Source organism: Equus caballus, chromosome 1, assembly GCF_041296265.1.
Source record: "Equus caballus isolate H_3958 breed thoroughbred chromosome 1, TB-T2T, whole genome shotgun sequence".
In the NCBI taxonomy this organism is placed as follows: Eukaryota; Metazoa; Chordata; class Mammalia; order Perissodactyla; family Equidae; genus Equus; species Equus caballus.
This window is the reverse complement of record NC_091684.1, coordinates 127,421,110-127,440,706: the sequence shown is the minus strand read 5'-3', so window position 1 is coordinate 127,440,706 and position 19,597 is coordinate 127,421,110. Positions and strand designations below refer to the sequence as shown.

The 19,597-nt window shown below is 43.1% G+C and overlaps 1 protein-coding gene across 16 annotated transcripts in view; it reads right to left on the bottom strand.

Moving 5' to 3' along the window:
• CTXND1 (cortexin domain containing 1) overlaps positions 1 to 19,597 on the bottom strand; it is a 74,807-nt gene that overhangs the window by 15,205 nt on the left and 40,005 nt on the right. For 3 of the 16 annotated variants that reach the window (XR_011424829.1, XR_011424831.1, XR_011424832.1), the window contains 2 exons: positions 17,652 to 17,787; positions 13,157 to 13,315 (listed from right to left, as the gene is read on the bottom strand). Coding sequence is in view for 3 of the 16 variants with exons in the window: in XM_070232291.1 (XP_070088392.1) it covers positions 11,492 to 11,671 (180 nt within the window). In the remaining 13 variants the exon portion in view is untranslated. Of the gene's footprint in view, positions 1 to 1,378; positions 11,734 to 12,572; positions 12,666 to 13,156; positions 13,316 to 17,651; positions 17,791 to 19,597 lie in introns of those variants that run through there. The other 13 variants (XR_011424817.1, XR_011424823.1, XR_011424807.1 and 10 more) reach the window with 11 other exon arrangements.

Sequence of the window (19,597 nt, the reverse complement as noted above, 5' to 3'; positions counted from 1 at the left end):
TCATTCATCCTTTCTACTGTTTTTTATTAGTCTCTATTTTGTTTATTTGCTGTGATTTTTATTATTTCCTTCTTTCTACTGACTTTGAGGTTTGTCCTTCATTTTCTAGTTCTTCTAGGTAGCGTGTAAGATTGTTTGAGATTTTTCTTCTTCCTTGAGGTAGGCCTGTATTACTCTAAACATCCCTCTTAGTACTGCTTTTGCTACATCCCATAGGTTTTGGTATATTGTGCTTTCATTTTCATTTGTCTCCAGATATTTTTTGACTTCTCCTTTGATTTCTTCATTGATCCAACAGTTTCTCAGTAGCTTGTTGTTTAGTCTCCACATATTTGTGACTTTCTCAGCTTTTTTCTTGTAGTTGACTTCTAGTTTCATAGCATTATGGTTGGAAAATATGCTTGATGTGATTTCAACCTTCTTAAATTTATTAAGGCTTGCCATGTTTCACAACATATGGTCTATTTTTGAGAATGTTCCATGTGAATTTGAGAAGAAAGTGTATTCTGCTGTTTCTGGATAGAATGTTCTCTATATATCTATTAAGTCGACCTAGTCTAGTATTTCATTTAAAGCCAATGTGTCCTTATTGACATAACTGGGGTGTTAAGGTCCCCTACTATTAATGTGTGGCTGTCCATTTCTCCTTTTAAGACTGGTAATGGTTGCTTTATATATGATTGTGCTCCTGTGTTAGGTGCATATCTATTAATAAGTGTTATGTCTTCTTGCTGGAATGTCCCTTTTATCATTATATAATGCCCATCTTTGTCTCTTCTTATCTTTTTTGTCTTGAAGTCTGTTTTGTCTGATGTGAGTATGGCTACACCTGCTTTCTTTTGATTGCCATTTGCTTGGAGTATCATCTTCCATCCCTTCACTCTGATCATCTGTTTGTCTTTAGAGCTGAGATGTGTTTCCTGGAGGCACCATATTCACCAATATTTAATTCATATTGGTGAATTCAATCCATTTACATTTAGAGTGATTATTGTTATATTTTGGCATAATACTGCTGTTTTATCTTTTGTTTTCTGGTTGTTCTATATTTCCATTGTTTCTTTTTCCTTGTATTTCTGTCTGCCATTTCAATTTGGTGGTTTTCTGTGATGTTTCTCTCAGTTTTCTCTTTACTTGTGATTTGTGACTCTGCTCTGATTTTTTGTTTTGTGGTTACCATTAGGTTTGTATAAAAGATCTCATAGATGGATAATCCTTTCTCTGATAGCCTCTTTTCTCCACTTGCCTATGCATGTTCTATTGTTTTCCTCTTTCCCTTCTGTTTTTCTTGTCACAAATTGTTCTTTCTTGTGTTGTGAATTTGTGACCAAATTGAAGTCATTATAGTTATTTTTTGATGCTTTCTTTCCCTTTATCCTTTATGATATAATTAAGTGTTTACTAACCTATTCTGATATAGAGCTGCAATTTTCTGTTTCTGTCTGTCTGTTCATCGTCTTGCTCGAAGCTACATAAACCTTTGCTTTTTTGTTTCATGTAGGAGGGCTCCTTTCAACATTGCTTGTAAGGCAGGTCTAGTGCATGCTCATACTTCTGAAAATAGTCCCTTAATTAAATTTCTCCAATTAATCCTTTGAGTGTACCATCTGCTTCCTGTCTAATAAAGCAATTGGTACCAGGAGTGGCATCAGGAAACTGACTCTTAAAATAAGATTCTGTAATTGAGTCTATGCATATTTTATGAGCACAGGGACAACCTCCTTGCTGGAGGAAGTGGGACACTAATAGTCTATGGCATGTAGACTAGCACAATTATTAAAATATTACCAATAGTGGGGTAGCATGGAGTGCAGCTTGAGAGTAAAGCATTAGAAGAGTCATTAGGACTTAGTTGCTATGGGAATATTGATAATTACATAGATTCTTAGGTGGGCTGACTGCTCATGATTGCCCTGTATTTTTTACACAAAGAGAAAGATAAGCTCCAAAAGTTGAATTCATAACCAAAGCCTCAGGTGGAGAATCAGAAGGCATGTATGCAGTGGTACCAGTATATTTTACTTCACTTAGCTGCAGGGCAAACATGGCTAAGAATCTGGTGCAAGGTCTGGGTTGCAGAACTTCAGTGCCAGTTAAATGTGCAATATTAGTTAAATGTGAGTGTTAAAGTCTTTAGCTAAGGTAAGGACAGTGTTTAAGAGGGATCCTGAGACTTAGGATGGGGACATTTGGGCAGGCACAGATGAGGCTGACAACATTGAACCCCAAAATTCCTTTAAGCCTTCGTTGTCAGTGGAAACAGCCTCTTCACCCCTGTCTGAGAGAACCAGCCTCTTTTTGCATTAAACCTTTCAGTGATTTTGTCTGGGGCAGCTGCAGGATCTACCCTCCCCCCTCCACACACGCACCCTAATTGTTTCCAGGACCAAACAAGAGTTAGGTCCTAGGATTGGCCAGAGGGAGAAGTGCAAGGTCTTCAACGTGAACACTGCCGAAGTTGCAGAGTCCTGCCACTTGGTATCAGCAGAAGTTTGGCGAGCATGGATAGGAATAGAGTCCAAGAGATTTAGACCAACAAAGAGAAAATATAAAATAGTAATTTACTGATGTGTGTGCACTCACACAGGATTCTGTATTTAATATGATGGCTCAGGCACCTGAGAGTAGCATTAATAGTCTGCTAAGTTAATTGAAATATAAAGTCAATAAGTGGCCTGCCATCAATGAGGCTGTGATGCCTGGAATTTCCCTGGGATACTGCAGAGGGAGTCCAAAGGCTCAATGAGATGAGAATGTTGGAGTATGTCTATTATTTGTAGCTGGCTCAGTCACCTCAAAACAAATCTTTCTGGAGGGCCCTGAGGACAATCCTTTCACCAAGGTATTAAGAATGCATTAGTAAGGAGAGTCTCAGCATTCTTGAAGAGCTGTCCTTTATAGGTTAGACATGGTGGGAGATGATGCTACAGCATTTTGTTGCAAGATTTCAGTGGTAATAATGGGGTTCCATGGACTGGAAGGGATTAAGTGATGGTGCCTAACCATCAGAAACAAGGTGGGTGCTACAACCATAAAAGCAGGAGGAGCAGAATGGTAATAAGAATATTTTGAACCACTGGGATCTGGGGCATGGCCGATTGACACGAGATACCTAGAAATGAAATAGATGCATGACCTATATCAGAAGAAAAATTCTAGGTCTGTGGGCCAAAATTTGACTTGAGTCATCCTAGTAAGAATTCATGACCACTAATTCTGTTCCCAGGTCTAAGTCCATTTACAAACTTGGGTCCTTCAATTTTTGGGGAACCTAGGTCCCTTTGAGGAAGGCCCCTGTGACCTGGCTGTAAATACATTGTAAATATCCTTCCAAGCTTTCCCAGAGGGACCAATGGCCATGTACCAGGGTGGCCATGTACTGGGAAGAAAGAAATACCCAGGCCTGCAACAGTTATTAGAAACTACCTCAGAACTAAAGCTAGTCTCCCAAAGTCTACTGTAATCTGCTGGTCAGAGTGGGGGCTTAAAAGAGTCAGGTGGCCTGAGAGCATCTCCAAAAGGATCACCATCCCATCCTGTGGTTATTTCTCTGGTTCTGGAATGTATAGTCAGCAAAGATACAAACTTAATGACTGGTGGAAATACCACATTGGTTTTATGACCCATGAAGTGAGGGCTATTATTGTAGAAGGGGCCCCATGGAAGCCCCTGGAACTGCCTCCTTGTACCAAAATAGTAAACCAAAAGCAATGCTGCATCTTCAGGGGAACTGTGTTCCTGCCAGACTTGAGAGATGTAGGGCAGGTGATTCTAATCTCATCAACATTTAACTTACCTGCTTGTTGCAACAGTCAGTGGGTCCTAGAGAATGACTATAGATTTTTATAAACACAATCAAGAATTAATTCCCATCTCAGAAGTTGCTGTAGATGTGGTATCTTTACTAGAGAAGATTAGCTCAGCCTCTGGCACCTGTAATGTACCTGGTATGGTCCCTTGTGACCTATTAGAACAGCAGTTCTCAAAGTGTGATCCCTGGATCAGCAACTTCAGCATCACTTTGAAATTTGTTAGAAATACAAATTATAGGATTCCAACTGACAAATTATAGAACTGACAATAAGACCAACTGAATTAAGAATTCTTGGAGTAGGGCCCAGAAGTTGTGTTAGAACAAGCTTTCTAGGTAATTCTGATGCACACTAAAGTTTGAGAACCACTGTACTAGGAAATACTTTCTATTGCATCCCAATCAATAAAGATAATCAAAAAGAGTTCACCTTCATTCACCTGACAGGAGACAATTGTATACCTTAATTGCGTTACCTCAGGAATTTGCCAATTCTTCAACTCTCTGTTGTTGATGATATTATGCTAACTGGCTCTGGTGAGTGGGAAGTATCAAGCACCAGAGATGGCATGTCATTGCCAGAGGGTGAGAGAAAACCTCTATGGAAATTCAGGAGCCTGCCATGTTGGTGAAGTTTCGATGGTTATAGCAGACTGGGACATGTTGAGATATCCCCTCTAAGAAGAGAAATATGTTGCTTTACCTTGCATCATCCACTGTGAAGAAAGAGGCTCACTGGATGACGGGCCTCTTTGGATTTTTGGAGCAATGCATAGTGCATTTGTGTGTGTGGCTCTGATGCATTTACTGGGTACATCATAAAACTCTGGGTTTGAATGGGTCCAGAGCAATAAAGGGTTCTAGAAAAGGTTCAGGCTGTGATGAAAGCTACCTTCCTCTTTGGGCCTTAAGGCCCAGCAGACCCAATTATACAGGAAGTGTGATAGGGATGTTGTATGGAGCTTCTAGCCATGTGCAATAGGAGAATCAGAATGCTAAGCCAACTGTATAATATTGGAAGAGAGGATTCAAGGCAGTCTTGGTGGAAGGACGTCTTTGAAGGAGTCCTAAACATGTTCATGTGCCAACTAAATGCCTATCAGAAGGCATCTGCTGCAGAGAAGGCTCTCAATAATCAGGTGGACAATATGACCCAACCTGTAGATGTCAGCCTCCTCCCCTAGCCACTCTGGTGCTTGCCTAATAGCATCATGAACAAAGTGACCGTAGTGGAAAGGATGGAGGCTGTACATGGGTTCAACAACATGAACTTTCCCTCATTAAGGCTCATCTGGTTTCCATCACTTCTGGATATGCAGCCTGCCAATGGATGAAGCCAATGCTCATCCCCTGATATGGCACCATTCCCCAGAGGTGGATTGTGGGAGATAGGCCAGCCACTTCATGGCAGGTTGATTACATTGGACCACTTCCATCATGGAGGGTAGTGGGAATAGACTCATATTCTGGATATGGATTTGCCATGCCTGCCCTCCCCACTGTTTGTGGTGTTTCAATCATCTCAGCATATCTCACAAACATGACCTTCAACCAAAGAACTCGTTTGTAAGGAAAGTGCAGCAGTGGGTTCATGCCAATGAAATTCACTGTTTGCTATATGCCTCATCACTCAGAAGCAGTTGCCAGGACTGAAATTTCAAATGGCCTGTGGAAGGCTCAGTTATGGTGGCTCATGCATCAGTTATGCTGCATCAGGATGCAGTATTTACCTTAAGCCAGAGGCCAAGGTATGATCCCAGCCAGATGATCCTAGTCTGGGAACCAAGGGATGGAGGCGAGAGTGATTCTTTTCACTATTATACCTAATAACCCACTTAGAGAATTTTTGTTTTCCATCCTTGTAAGCTTGGACTTAGTGGGTTTGGAAATTCCTAGTGACAAAGAAAAAATGCTTCCACCAGGGAACATAGTTAGGGGTCTGTTAAATTGGAAACTGAGATCATCCCGTGGCCAATTTGGTCTCCTGATATTGAACCAGTAGGCAAAGGATCACTGTGCTGTCAGAGTGATTTGTCCCCATATCCAAGGGGAAATGTGGTTACTGCTACACAATGGGGGCAAGGGGACTAGCTTGTGAACCAGGGATTTACTGAGGAATCTCTTGTTACTCCTCATCCCATATCCCCATTCTGTAGGTCTGGGGTGGGGGCGAATTTAGAATTTAGTTTTCTAGCAAACTCCCCAGTGATGCTGATGCTATCCACCCTCAGATCATAGTTTGAGTAACTCTGTCCTAGGGTATCTATTCTCTCTGGAGGGTTCTAAAATTCTTCCAGGTGAGGCCTTTAAGGCCTCCTTGTATTCTTTGGGAGTCTGTGGAAACTGGCAACCCAATAAAGACAGGGCACCAAGAATTTGGATCCTCTCTGAATGAAGATGTGGGTCATTTCACTAGATGAAATACTCCAACAGCTGAGGGACTGTTGAAGGTAGAGGGCACATGGAATGGGTGGTGGAGGAGCAACACTGTGGTCATCAACCTAGGCCTCATGGTCGCCAGAGAAGGGTGACTCTAGCAGCTATGCTTTATATTAATTGTTTTATTTACTCACCTAGAGGTGGATACATTACAGTGTAGGTTCCAGGGGGGAGAGGGACTAAACTGATATCACCCCAGACAATATAGTGGTTGATGGGACTTCATGTCTCTAGGTTGGGGACGTATATTTTCCCCATCCAAGCAAAGTTCATGCATGAATGGATGCTGCGTGGTAAAGGGGTAGGCTATACTGGTTATTTTTCATTTGCTCCAGTATGCTGACATATATGGACCATGTCACTCAGGGTCCCCTGTCCTTTAGCTTCTGTTGTTTTTCGCTAATAGGAGATCCAGACAGGAGATTGGAGGGCAGGAGGTGAGAGGTCAAGGCATTTATTCCCCCCACTGTTCCTACTGGGCTGCAGTTTGGCAGAGTTTTGATCATCTACCTGCAGCCATGGCTCCTGTTGAGTGACTCCTCTCCCACTGCTACAGCTCCCACTGGCTTCTGGGGACACTCCTCCTTCTCTTTGTCTCTTCAGGCCGAGGTGGTAATGGCTTCACATTGTGGCCTGTCCCCTATTGTTTCCCTTAACTCTGCCCAACCTCTGTAATCTTCTTCAGTTAACTCTTTGGGTGTGCCATCTCTTCCCTGCGAGGATGCTGACTGATACAGGTCCCAAAGAGAAACTCCCCAGGAGGGAGGAAGAGTCTTAGCTGATGATCATCAAGGACATAAGGGTTCAGGGGGAGGGCGGGTGTGACTGAGGCTGTCTGCCCCTCTGGACACAGTCCACCTGTCTTTGTGCTATGTTTGGACAGAAGAACTGGGCATGTGAATGTGGACCCTGGGAGCTCAGCTCGAGCACCTCTCAGCAGACTGAGCAATAGCCCAAAAAGGGCACTACAGATTGTCTTTCACCATACATGGCAGGACCAGTCTTCAATGGTGAGATCACGGGGCATGAAACCACACTACCACACTAGTGGACACACTAGGCTTTTTTTTTGAGGAAGATTAGCCCTGAGCTAAGTACTGCCAATCCTCATCTTTTTGCTGAGGACGACTGGCCCTGAGCTAACATCCATGCCCATCTTCCTCTACTTTATACGTGGGACGCCTACCACAGCATGGCTTTTGCCAAGCAGTGCCATGTCCACACCCAGGATCCGAACCAGCGAACCCCAGGCCGCAGAGAAGCAGAATGTGCGCACTTAACCGCTGTGCCACTGGGCCAGCCCCCACACTAGGCTTTGCAATTTTCTCCACTTGGTGTTTGGAAGCAACACCAGCCCCTTTTGGATTAAGTCAGCCTCTGGAATTCTGGGACAATTTTATAAGCTAAGGAGTACCGGTCTTTCAATTTGATAAGAACAAAGAAATAAGACATTTGAGCAACTATTCGGAAAAAATGAAATAGAGATGATGGGAAATGATATACAAGGGTGGTAAAACTAGTGTCCTATTACTCATATCAGCTTATCTGAGCATCCTTAGGGGTCACATTTCTCCTAGTGACTGTCATTCTGATTTCCTACTTCTGCCTATTTCTTCTACCTCACTTATCCCTGGGACAGCTGGCCCTTCTCAGATGGCACTCCTTCACATTACCCACCTCCCAGATGTCTTTATTGTCCCCAAATACCACTGCTACAAAGTGGATTGTGTGTGAGACTTTACTGAGGATTTGGAGTAACATGAAGGGACTGTAGCAGAGCACAGAACAAGCAAAACTGAAAAGTGGCTACTAGACACCACTGTCTGGAAAATCCATTGCCCATTCCCGGCAGTGGGAAGTTTCTCTCTGGTCACATTTTCCCTTAAGTCCTGGATTGTGGCTAACATCACAGGCCTCTCTCTCTCTGAATACTTTTCATTTCCTCTCTGCCAGCTTCCAGTCCTCAAAAATTCTGTTTCTTTCTTTTGCTAAACAGTTTATCTCTCCATCCGCAACCTCAAACTTCATCTCAACTAGCCAGAAACTGGTTAAGGCGTTCTGATCACAAGGGACCATCTCCTCCATTCTTTAGGAGCATAAAGCAACAACAAAAGCTGGAAACTCCAGTTGTTTTTCTCCCCTGAATATTATCAAATGCTTAGACAGGTCTCTCTCCCTTGTGTGCTTCTTAGGTGGAAGCGGTGTAATTTAAATATTTATTCTCCACTGTCCTGAGCAAGCCCTCAGGGTTCATCATATCTGTCTTTAGCTTTCTTTTTTCTTTTGGAACACATAAAATAGGAAAAATGAAAGCAATCTGAGTACTTAAAAATAGGAGTCTGGATAATCATGTACATGCACTAGATGGCATGTTTTATAGCCACTAAAGTGATAAATAGGAAGAAGGTAGCAGAAACATGCTTATGATATAATGTTAGGAGAGAGTATGATTTAAATTATGTAACTGATAGTGTTTATGAAAAAAATAAATCTTGCACGTGGACAAACATTAGAAGGGAACATATGGACATACAATGAAAATCTCTATTTTGCAGGAGGCTTGGATTGGGAGTGATTTTTAAATTTTCTGAAATATTATTTCCCCTTGTCACCAGAAAAAGAGTCAAGAGATAGGATGGGATATATTAGCAAATCTAGAGATGGAAAGAATTAATTGGGACCACGGGATCCCCAGGGCAGTGCATCTCAAACTTTAATGCGCATACAAATCACTTGGTGGGTCTTGCTAACAGATTCCTGGGCCCATCCCAGAGATTCTGATCCCACAGGTCTGGAGTGGAGTCCATGATTCTGGATTTCTAACAAGCTCCTCAGTGTGGCAGATGCTGTTTGTCCTTCGTCACAGTTTGAGCAGCACAGCCCTTGGGTCCCCTGTTGTTTACTCCTGAGAGTTCTAAAGTGTCAAGATCTTCAAGTGATCGTCAAGCTCTTGCCTTTTCTCTTGGGATCTGGTATTAACTGATTGGGATTTGGTTCCGATTTACATTGTAAATCCATGCTGATGGGATTTTCACAGAAGTGTGTGGTATCTCTGAGGTAGGCTGCAAAATGAAGGCTCCTGCTGGGCACGAGGCAATGCACAAGGTCCTTGCTCTAGATCCTCCCCTTACATACAGCCTCCAATGCATCTTGGTCCACTGCCTTTGCCAGCTGTCCCTTTGTGCATCCCACATAATGGGGGGAAACAGCTGGATATTCCCTGGAATGCTGCCTGAACAGCTGTGGCCTTGTTCACTTTCAGGGGTCACCCAGTGGTGACAGTGCTTTGGAAACACATTTCCCAGGTGGCCTGGGTTGGAGTGGGCCCCATGGCTGGGATGCAGGTGATGAGAAGGGAGCCTTGAGCTTCTTCACAGCTGCAGGTCTCTTCTGATGGGGATGGCAGGCCATGTCTTGGAGGAATAGAATACATGCATTCAGAAGAAGGGGAGTTCAAGTGGTCTAGTTTAACTTCATATCATGTTTGTGGGAAAACTGATGACAATGACAATTAGATAAATTAATAGACACCATATCCCTTGAGGTCAGGTACTGGGAGAGGTTGCTGTTAGTTTTACTCTGACCAGTGGTCCTGGTTGGGCGATTTGACCTGTAGGAAGCGACCCTGGGAAGTTAAGGAAAGCCCTGGGTTTCAGGCTGTGCATGGAGGGCAACCCTGAACCTCTGCTCCTCCCAGCTCAGACCCCTGGCTTCTCCTGGGGTGGTAGAATCAAGAAAAGACACTAATGTTTACCCATGTTCTCTCATTTCATCCTCACAACAACCTTGTGAGGTAGATGTTATTCCCTCATTTTACAGATGAGGAAATTGGGGCTCAGAGAGGCTAAGTGGTTTATTTGGGGTCATATAACATGGGAGTAGAGGAATTGGGACTTGGGATCAGGTTCAATATTCTTGCTGCAAGGTCATAGATGTAGGTGATGAAGTAGGAGCGGGGTAGAAGGGTAGGAAGAAGAGAGAGGAGGGAGGCCCCAAGAAGAGTCATTATCAACAACTTCTTCCTTGGCCCCCCTACCCACAGTACATTGACCTTCAAAGCACTCCCCCTCCTGTCCTTTCACCCACATGAGGTTTAAACAAAGCAAAAAGGGCAAGCCTTTTCCTCCCCATTATAAAATGAGGGACTGAGGCACTGAGAGGTGAAGTGACTTGCTCAGGGTCACACAGCTTTTGAGTAACTGACAGGACTAGAACCCAGGTCTTCCTGTCCACTATTCATCTCATAGACTGTGCACTCTCAAGAAGTTACTGGGTGAAATAGTTTTGTATGAGGAAAAGTTAGCAAAAAAATTAAAGGTATGACCAAAGAAGATGATTTTTAAACTATGACCTATTCACCTGATAGAATACTCTGCAGCCACTAAAAATGATGGCTATGAAGAGTGTTTGATGAAATGGGAAACTATTCATGCTGTAATATGAAGTGATACAACATCGTGCATACACTATGAATTTGACTGTTTAAAAAATATGTGTAAAAAAGGCTGGGAGAAAATATATCAAAATGGTGGCTTCTAGGAGGTGGAATTATAAGTGTTATTTTCCCCCTTTCCTTCTATTTTTCTGTATTTCTCAAATTTCTAAAATGTACATTTCATTTATAACAGGAAAAATATACCCCTTTATATTTTAGTTGAAAAAAAAAACACTGCTGGAAGCAGCCCCTGTGTTGTTTGTGAATTTTCGGGTGAGGCACCGGATGTCCCCTTTCATGCTTCACCACCAGGTCTATTGCTAGCCCATTGGGAGGGGGCTGGGCTCAGGTGGGACAACTGTGCTAGGAGCCTCCAAGGCTAGTGCATGTGCTACGTTGCATTTTAAGGGCAGTCTCCTCAAAACAAGACCACTGTTGTGTGACAGTGGATGTCTGTCCTGGATCCAATTCCAAAAGGTGCATAGGAGCCAGGGAAGGTGACCACCCCATAGTCTCACAGTGATTCCCCAGACTGGAACCCAGGCCTCCTGACTCCTGGTCCAATGCTCTTATTCCCAGTCTGCCCCAGGCTGCCCAGGTTGCAACACCCACAGCACCCCAAACATTTCACGCTGGTGCTCCTGTAATAGCAGGCAAAACTAAGGTGACCCTTCTGCATCCCCTGTGGCCAAATCCATTTCTTGCCTCTATGGGCTGGCAGGCTGGTGGCCAGGGACACAGAGGTGCATCCTGGACCTCCCCTTCCCAGAGAGCGCCAGGGTCCCCGCCCTGCTGTCCCCACCATCTCAGTCATCCAGGTGCTGCTCCTCCCAGGTGGATGTGGGGATGGCGCTGTAAGGGTCCATGATGACCTTGGCACAGCGAATGATCATCACGACGAGGAAGAGGCAGAGGAAGACGAAGCAGGCCAAGGTCAGTCCTTTGTCCACATCGACATAGACGGGCTCGGGGGTAGGCTCCTCCATCTTGCGGCAGCTACTGCGGGCTCTTCCTCCGGCTCGTGGTTGACTGGTACCATTTTCCACCCCTGCAGAGAGCCGCGGCAGTGGGCAGGGGGGGTCATGTCCACTTGCCTGGGTTGGGGGCAGGGCATCAGCCCTTCTTCCTTATCTGCCCCTCCTGGAGCGAGAAGTCAGTGCTCCGGCCACCCCACATCGGGTTAAGGAAGGGAAAGAGACACATACACCCGATCCAGGGGCCCACATGTCTCAGCCCTGAACTTTGTAGATAACCGAGGTCTCTAGCAAGCCCCAGACTGTGCCTCCCAGGGTGGGAAAAGGGAGGTGACAGGGGAGTCCCTGCAGGGGTAGGGCCTTAAGGGTGGCGGGGGAAGGGCAAGGGCTCTTGGGGCTGGAGCCCCTGCCGTTGCCTCCACCGCCTGCAATCCTTTAGGAGGAAAGTTATAACAATGCTTTCAACGCTGCCAAGCCACCGACTGAGGGTGATCGGAAAGCACAAAAACATTAGGTAATTAATATACTTTTTAAAGCAATGGAACCTAGATTTCAGATGAAACCGATTGTTGAACACCAGTATATGAGTATATTGAAAAGGAGTTACTGTCCCCAATCTGGGTGGGAAGCACGGAGAATCTGCATCCCTTCCCCCCTGAGGGGGTCTCATGGGACTCCCTAGGAACTTCTGCTGAGCCCCTGCAACATGGTTTGAAAACTGCAGGTATGGTGGGAAGGACAGTCATGGCGGTCAGATGACCCCAATCCCAGCTCTGCCACTGCCTGGCAGTGCAGCCCTGGGCAATTTAAGATTATTGTTGGGACTCTGTCAGCCATGTCTACACCAACACATCACTCATTCATCTTGGGGCTATTTACTGACTTCCTCTCTACTGAGGGCAGGTGATAATACCTGAGTCACAGGTGTGTGAAGATTCCGCGCAATTCAGCACAGTCCCTCCCCCGGAAGGTGGTCAGTAAATACTTTGAATGAAACTGGAGCTCCCTGGAGCAGACCAGGAAGGCAGGTCAGTCCTTGCCAGCCCAGCTGCCAGAGAGGGCTTTAGGATGAGGGGACACTGCTGCTCTCTCTCCCCACATATAGCAATCATCATCATCATCCCTGAACTTTCGGAGCACTTGAGCTGTACATTGTACTTTCACATCCAGCTTATTGTTTGATCCTCACGACTGCCCTGGAAGCAAGTTAGCAGGTCTCGTAATGTTCATTTTATAAATGTGGAAACTGAGGCATGGAAAAGGGAAATGACTTAACCCAAGATCCCACATCCTAAACCCTAGACTTTTGTATGCTTCTCCCTGCTCTGGTGGAAGGCAAAGTGGAGATCCCTCTCCCCCAACCCCTCCAGAGCTTCAGGAAGAAACCTGTGCAAGCTCTGGGCCAGCTGGTCCTGGCATATATGTAACCACAAGCGACCATGCTTTCCCCTCATTCAGACTTGTCTCCCTCCTCACCCCTTCCCAGAGGGCACTGACCTGCTGGTGGGAGTGGTCACCACTTCATAAAGGCCACTGGGTGGGCTGGCACTCTGGTTGGGGCTGCTGTAGGAGAGAGAGGGGTAGCCAGACATCAGCTGGGAGCCAATGAGAGCAGTGGGCTTTCACTCAGAGAGCAGACACCTGTACTGGCAGCAGCTGAAACAGAGCAGGACAGAAGAAGGCTAGTTACTTCCTGAGAAGCCCAGGCCCAGACGTGATCTCTGCCGGCAGGAAGGACTCGCCTGGCAGCTCCTTCCTGGGCATGGTTGTAGAAGCCACAACACTTTGTTCTAATGCTGTTTTTGTCTTTCTTTCTCTCTTTTAAAAAATATAATTTTTTTTTAAAATTGTGGTAAAATACACATTACATAAAATTTACCATAGTATCCATTTTAAAGTAAACAGTTGAGCGGCATGAAGGATATTCACTTTGTCATGCAACCATCACCACCATCCGTCTCCAGAACTCTTTTCATCTTGCAAAACTGAAACTCTGTGCCCATTAAACAACAGCCCCCCATTCCTCCTCCCCTCTGCCCCTGGTAAGCGCTATTCTACTTTCTGTCTCTATGAATTTGACTACTCTAGATGCCTCATATAAGTGGAATCATGCACCATTTGTCTTTTTGTGACTGGCTTAGTTCACTTAGCATAATGTCCTCAAGGTTCATCCATGTTGTAGCCTGTGCCAGAATTTCCATTCTTTTTAGGACTGAATAAATATTGCATTGTATGAATGTTCCGCATTTTGTTCCTCCATTCATACATCGATGGACATTTGGGTTATATCTGTCTTTTGGCTATTGTGAATAATGTCGCTATGAACGTGGGTGTACAAGTATCTCTTTGAAGCCCTGTTTCAATTCTTTTGGGTACATATCCAGAAGCAGAATTGCTGGATCATATGGTAATTCTATTTTTAAATTTTTGAGGATTATATGTAACATTTTGTATAAATAATATTTATACACAGTTCAAAATTCAAAAAGTACAAAAAGCAAACAGTGAAAAGCAGTTTTCTAACTACCTCTATCCCCAGTGATCCAAGTCATCTCCCAAGAGAAAACTACTGTTATGAGGTCCTCATCCATACATAATCTGGAGGTAGTCTATGCATATACAAGAAAACATGGATGTTTATGTATTTGTTTTTTACACAAATGCAAGCCTGTTATACAAACTTTCCATGCCTTACTTTTTTTCACTTAATATAGCTTGGAGATTACTGCATATCAGTACATAGAAAGTTGCTTCTTTCTTCTTAATACCTATATTGTATTTCATTGTATGGCCATACGATAGTATCTTTTACCATTCTTTGTGTGTGTGTGTGTGTGTGTGTGTGTGTGTGTGAGGAAGATTCGCCCTGAGCTAACATCTGCGCCAATCTTCCTCTACTTTGCATGTGGGATGCCTCCACAGCGTGGCTGATGAATGGGGTAGGCCCACACCCAGAATCCGAACCTGCAAACCCAGGTCACCAAAGCAGAGCACGTGGAACTTAACCACTCAACCACGGGATCGGCCTCTCTCATTCTTTTATAAATTAGACATTGAGATGATTTCTAATCTTTTGTTTATCGTACAATCATGGAAAAAATATCCTTGTTGCTATGTCATTTTGCATGTCTGAAGATTAAGTGTCTTTAGTGGAATTGCTGTCTGTAAGGACATATCCATTTTACTTCTGATTGGAATTATTCTCTCTAGAAGGTGAACCCAAGTAAGCCTCGACCAGCAAAGGTTGAGAGGGACTGTTGTCCTACAACCTGGAAAACAGAGTTATCAAGTTTTTTTATTTTTGCCAAATTGAAAGACTATGTTACCTAGAGGTATTTTTTCCTTAACTTTTTATTATGAAAATTTTCAAACATACTAAAAAGTTGAAAGAATTGTACAGTGAGCATGCATTAATTCACCACCTAGATTCTGCAGTTGTTAACATTTTGTTATATTTGTTTTATTTCCTATTTATCTATCTATCTATCCTTCTTATTTTGGGGATCTATTTCACAGAAAGATGTGGATATTAGCACACTTCAATTCAAAGCACTTTAGCTTGCATATTATTAATTAAAATTCAACATTTCCTTATCATTTTTTGAAAGATAAAACTTACCTATAGTGAAATGTACAAATCTGAAGTGTATCATTCTTGGGATCTGATATGTGCATACGCCTTTGTAAATTTCAGGGTATTTTTAATTTTCGTTTCTCTTAGTGAATGAGGTTAAACATCTTTGCATATGCTGAAGATCCATTTGTATTTCCTGTTTTGTGAGTGCTCTGTTTATACCTTTTCTCCATTTTTCTATTGGATTTTTGTTCTCCTTTTTGACTTTGGAAGGAGAATTGAGATAAATATATTCATTTTATTTGTTTGTTTGATCTTTATTATTTTATTCATGATTTTTCCTTTATCCCTGATTCCTACTCCTATTCTTCTTTTTCTCTTCCATCACCTAATTTTAGTCACTAGTATTAGTTTTCTTATTATTTACCTTTGTTCTTCTAAATTGCTTAAGTTTCTATAATTTAAGTTGTCAACTTTAAATATCTATTTTATTCCCAGCTGTTATGTATTAAGAAATTAGGGAGCTTATTCTAATTTACACCTTTTTTCTCCATTCTTCTCCCATTTTCAGTTAGTTCTATTATTTCTACGTAGTTAGAGTGTGTAATGTTCACATAATGTTGTTCCTCTTATGTCCGCCTTAGTTTTAATCTCGCAGTTAAATATATTTAATGCTCACCACGAGCCCTTTTGCTGAGGTTTCTCCTGTCACCTCTTCTTTGGCTGTAGATTGTTCTCTAGTGCATCTTTCAGGAAGGCTCATGGGAATAATATTCCCTTAGGTCTAACTGTTGGAGGTAATGTGCCCTTTTCTCTGCCTGCTTTAAAGATTCTCTGTGTCGTTGGTTTTCCACAGTTTACTGTGGAGGTGCTTAGGTATGTTTTTTCCTGTATTTTTCTACTTAGTGTTTGTATCACTTCTTGAATCTCACTTCATATCTCGTGAGTTTTTGAAAATTCTTGGCTCTTTCCTCCTTCAAATATCCATCTGTCCCATTCTCTCTCACTTCCCTTTCTGATTCTCCAAGTAGATGTAGACCTTTTCACTATTTCAGATTTTGTTGGTGATGCTTTATTTCTGTATTTTTTCTTTTTATACTTTAGTCCGAATATTTTCTACTAAACTTTCAGTTCATTAATCTTCTCTTCTGCTGTGTCTAATCAGCTGTTAAATCTATCTATTTGAATTTTCACTTCAGTTTTACTTTCCAGTCTTAGAATTTCCATTTGATCCTTTAACAAAATTTCCAGCTCTCTAGTGAAATTTTTCACCTTGTTACTTATTTTCTTGAACATATTAACCACATTTTTTTAAAGACTATGTTTGATAATGCCAATATCTGGGTCATCTGTGGGTCTACTTCTATTGTTTTACTTTTTCTTTTGGTTCAACTTCTTGATATATCTGATAAAATTTCACTGGGATGCCGAGCATTGATGAGAACAATTGTAGTGGCTCTGGATGATGCTATCCTTTGCTAGAGAGCATTTATCACATGCTCTGGTAAGCAGCTAGAATTCAGGCAGATCACCTTAATCCAATATGGAGCTGAACTTACTTGAAGGGGGGTTCACTTCTTGTAAACAAGGCTAGTAACTACCTCTGGTTTGACAACACTTGTACTGTGTTGCCCTCCAGGGTTCCGAGTTGAGAACCTGGGATATTTACTTGGGCTATTCCTCTTGACATGTCTTGAAGTCTAGTTTTTCTCCTCAATGCCTTGAGACAACTGAAAACTGCGTAGGGGAATCTATTCAGCATTACCCATCAACTGATATTTGATTCTATGCTGTAGAATGCAAAAGAATGAAACTTAAGAACATCAGTCATTTTCTAATAACCGCTAACAATTATGTGGAAGCCCAGGCCTGGGGATTAGGAAATACATGTTTTGTCAAAGTTTTGTTGCTTCTCAGCTCTGGGATTTTGAAAGATGTTCACTGAAGTATTGTTGTAACAGAGAAAAACTGGGAGCAAGTGAAATATCTGTCAATAAAGGAATGGTTAAAACAGCCATGGTGTGTCTGTGACATGGGATACCCTGAGGCAGTTAAAAAGACACACACACACGAGGTCTAAGAAATTTTGTTAAGTGAAAAAGTAAGTTGAGGAACAATACCTCAAATATGATATAATTTATGTAAAATAAAAAGAAACTTTAAATTTCAATATGTACATATGCATGTGTTGAGGGTAGGAGGTTAGTGCCCTACTCACAGCTAGGTCAAGACCAGCTCCTGCTTTAATTGTTTGAGAAATTTAAGACCTAGAGAAGTATAAACAATGAAATAACAAGTGCCAATTGCCATTGTGCAGAATCTGTAACTATTACCCAATCATATTTGCTTTGTCTTTTCTTTTTTCAGAAATATCTCCTTCTATTGTAACTGCTAACATACAGAACCATTTCCTCTCACCCTATCCAGCAGTAAGACCATCTTGGGTGTGCTGTGCATTTTCCACTCTGGGCATCCAGAGACCTTCTTGGGCTCCTTGGATCATACTTTGAAACACGGATCTAGTCCACCGCTCTCCATTTAATAGGTGAAGAGTCTGGAATATAAGGAGAAGAAGGGGTTTTCTTAGAGTCTCAGAGCAACGGCACAGCTGAACTTGGAGCAAATACACATTTCTGACCCGGCCAGGCCATGCCTTGGACCCTGTGGCACTGATTCCACATTGTTATTGATGACTCTCAGGGAAGGATGTATATGCTAGAGTTTCATGCCCCTGCATTTCACAGCAGGACTCAGTCTGGCTTCTCAAACACTGACTCTGAAATCCTAGGCCCAAAATCTGCCTTAAGTTAATATCAGATGCCCTGCACAGATTGTAGATGTCAGATCTCAGAGAGATTGCCTTGTGACCCTCCCCTGTCTTGTCTGGGGCCAGGATCGGGCCCTATAACCTGGCAACATCCCACAGGGGAAGATTATCAGTGTTTTCTGGATCCTTCCAGCTGGGATGAGTGCCAAGAATGTGAACTCAAAGAACAGATTTGCCTTTCTGCTCTCCAGATGGAGTGCGCTCATTAACCTTAATTACTGTGCAGGCACAAGACCCAGCCAACTCTGTTTCAAAGTGAGGACACGACACCCAGGAGGGAATGCAACACTGAACTCAGCTGCTGTTCCCTGAGAGATGAGGGGCTAGCCTTCCCAAAGCTCAGTGGTCCCCAACATAACTGCGTTGTCCTTCAGCACTGAGCCTGTGCACAAGCCAAATACTCTTTCTGCCACCTTCTTGGGGTGGCTGGAGGTGAACTGGCTTCAGAGTCACAGGTTCTGATCTGGGTGAGTGAATGACCCTCCAGGGAAATGGCTGCTGGGCTGACCTGGCATACTTGTCAAAGTGTGCAGTTTTAGGGTTGGAATGTAGCAGATCCAAATGGAAAAGAGTCCTGCTAAATGCTGTAGGAAAGCCATAGGACAAAATGAACATTCTAAATATAGGAAACAAGTATCTCACTCAGGGTTTTAAGAAAAAACTAGCAATAAGGCAGTCACAATACAAAGGGTGCACGAATCTGTGTGGTACCCAGGGCTGGGGGTGGGGTTCTCACTTTCTGTGCTGATGTATTTCTTTATTTTATATGTACGACTTAGTCTGCCATGCTACCATAACAAAATACCACAGACTGAGTGGCTTAAACAGCAGAAATTTATTTTCTCACAATTCTAGAGGATAGAGCTCCCAGATCAAGGTCAGTAGGGTTGGTTTTTTGGTGAGGGCTCTCTTCCTGGCTTGCAGATGACCACCTTCTTGCTGTGTCCTCACATGGCCTTTCTTCAATGTGTGCACATGGAAAGAGAGAGAGAGATTGCTCTCTCTTCTTCTTCTGATAAGGCCACCAATCTTGTCAGATTAGGACCCCTACCTTTATGACCTCATTTGACCTTAATTACTTCCTAAAAGTCCTATCTCCAAATACAATCACATTGGGGCCAAGGCTTCAACATATGCATTTTGGGGAGACATAATTCAGTCCATAGCAATGTGTGAGTTCCTTGAAGGCAGAGTCTGAGTCTGACTGAGGGACACTACTACCCTGGAGCCAGGCCAGGTCCACACCTCGTGTGCTCATAGTGAATGTCACAGAAGACGATAACCAGTGCTTGGATGCTGCCCTTCAGATACCCTTCAGAAGATGAGGGGTTTGAAAAAGCATGCCACTTATCACTTTTGGGATAAACAGCAGGCTGCAGAGACATTGTGAATTCACTCAGGTAATAAAGATCATGTACAATATAATCAGCTGGTTCTATAAATAGAAGTGGAGCCATTATGAAAGGTGACCTGTCAGAATCACTTCCCTAGTTGATGGATGGGTTAAGCGGATGGCAGCTGCTCAGGGCAGAGAAGA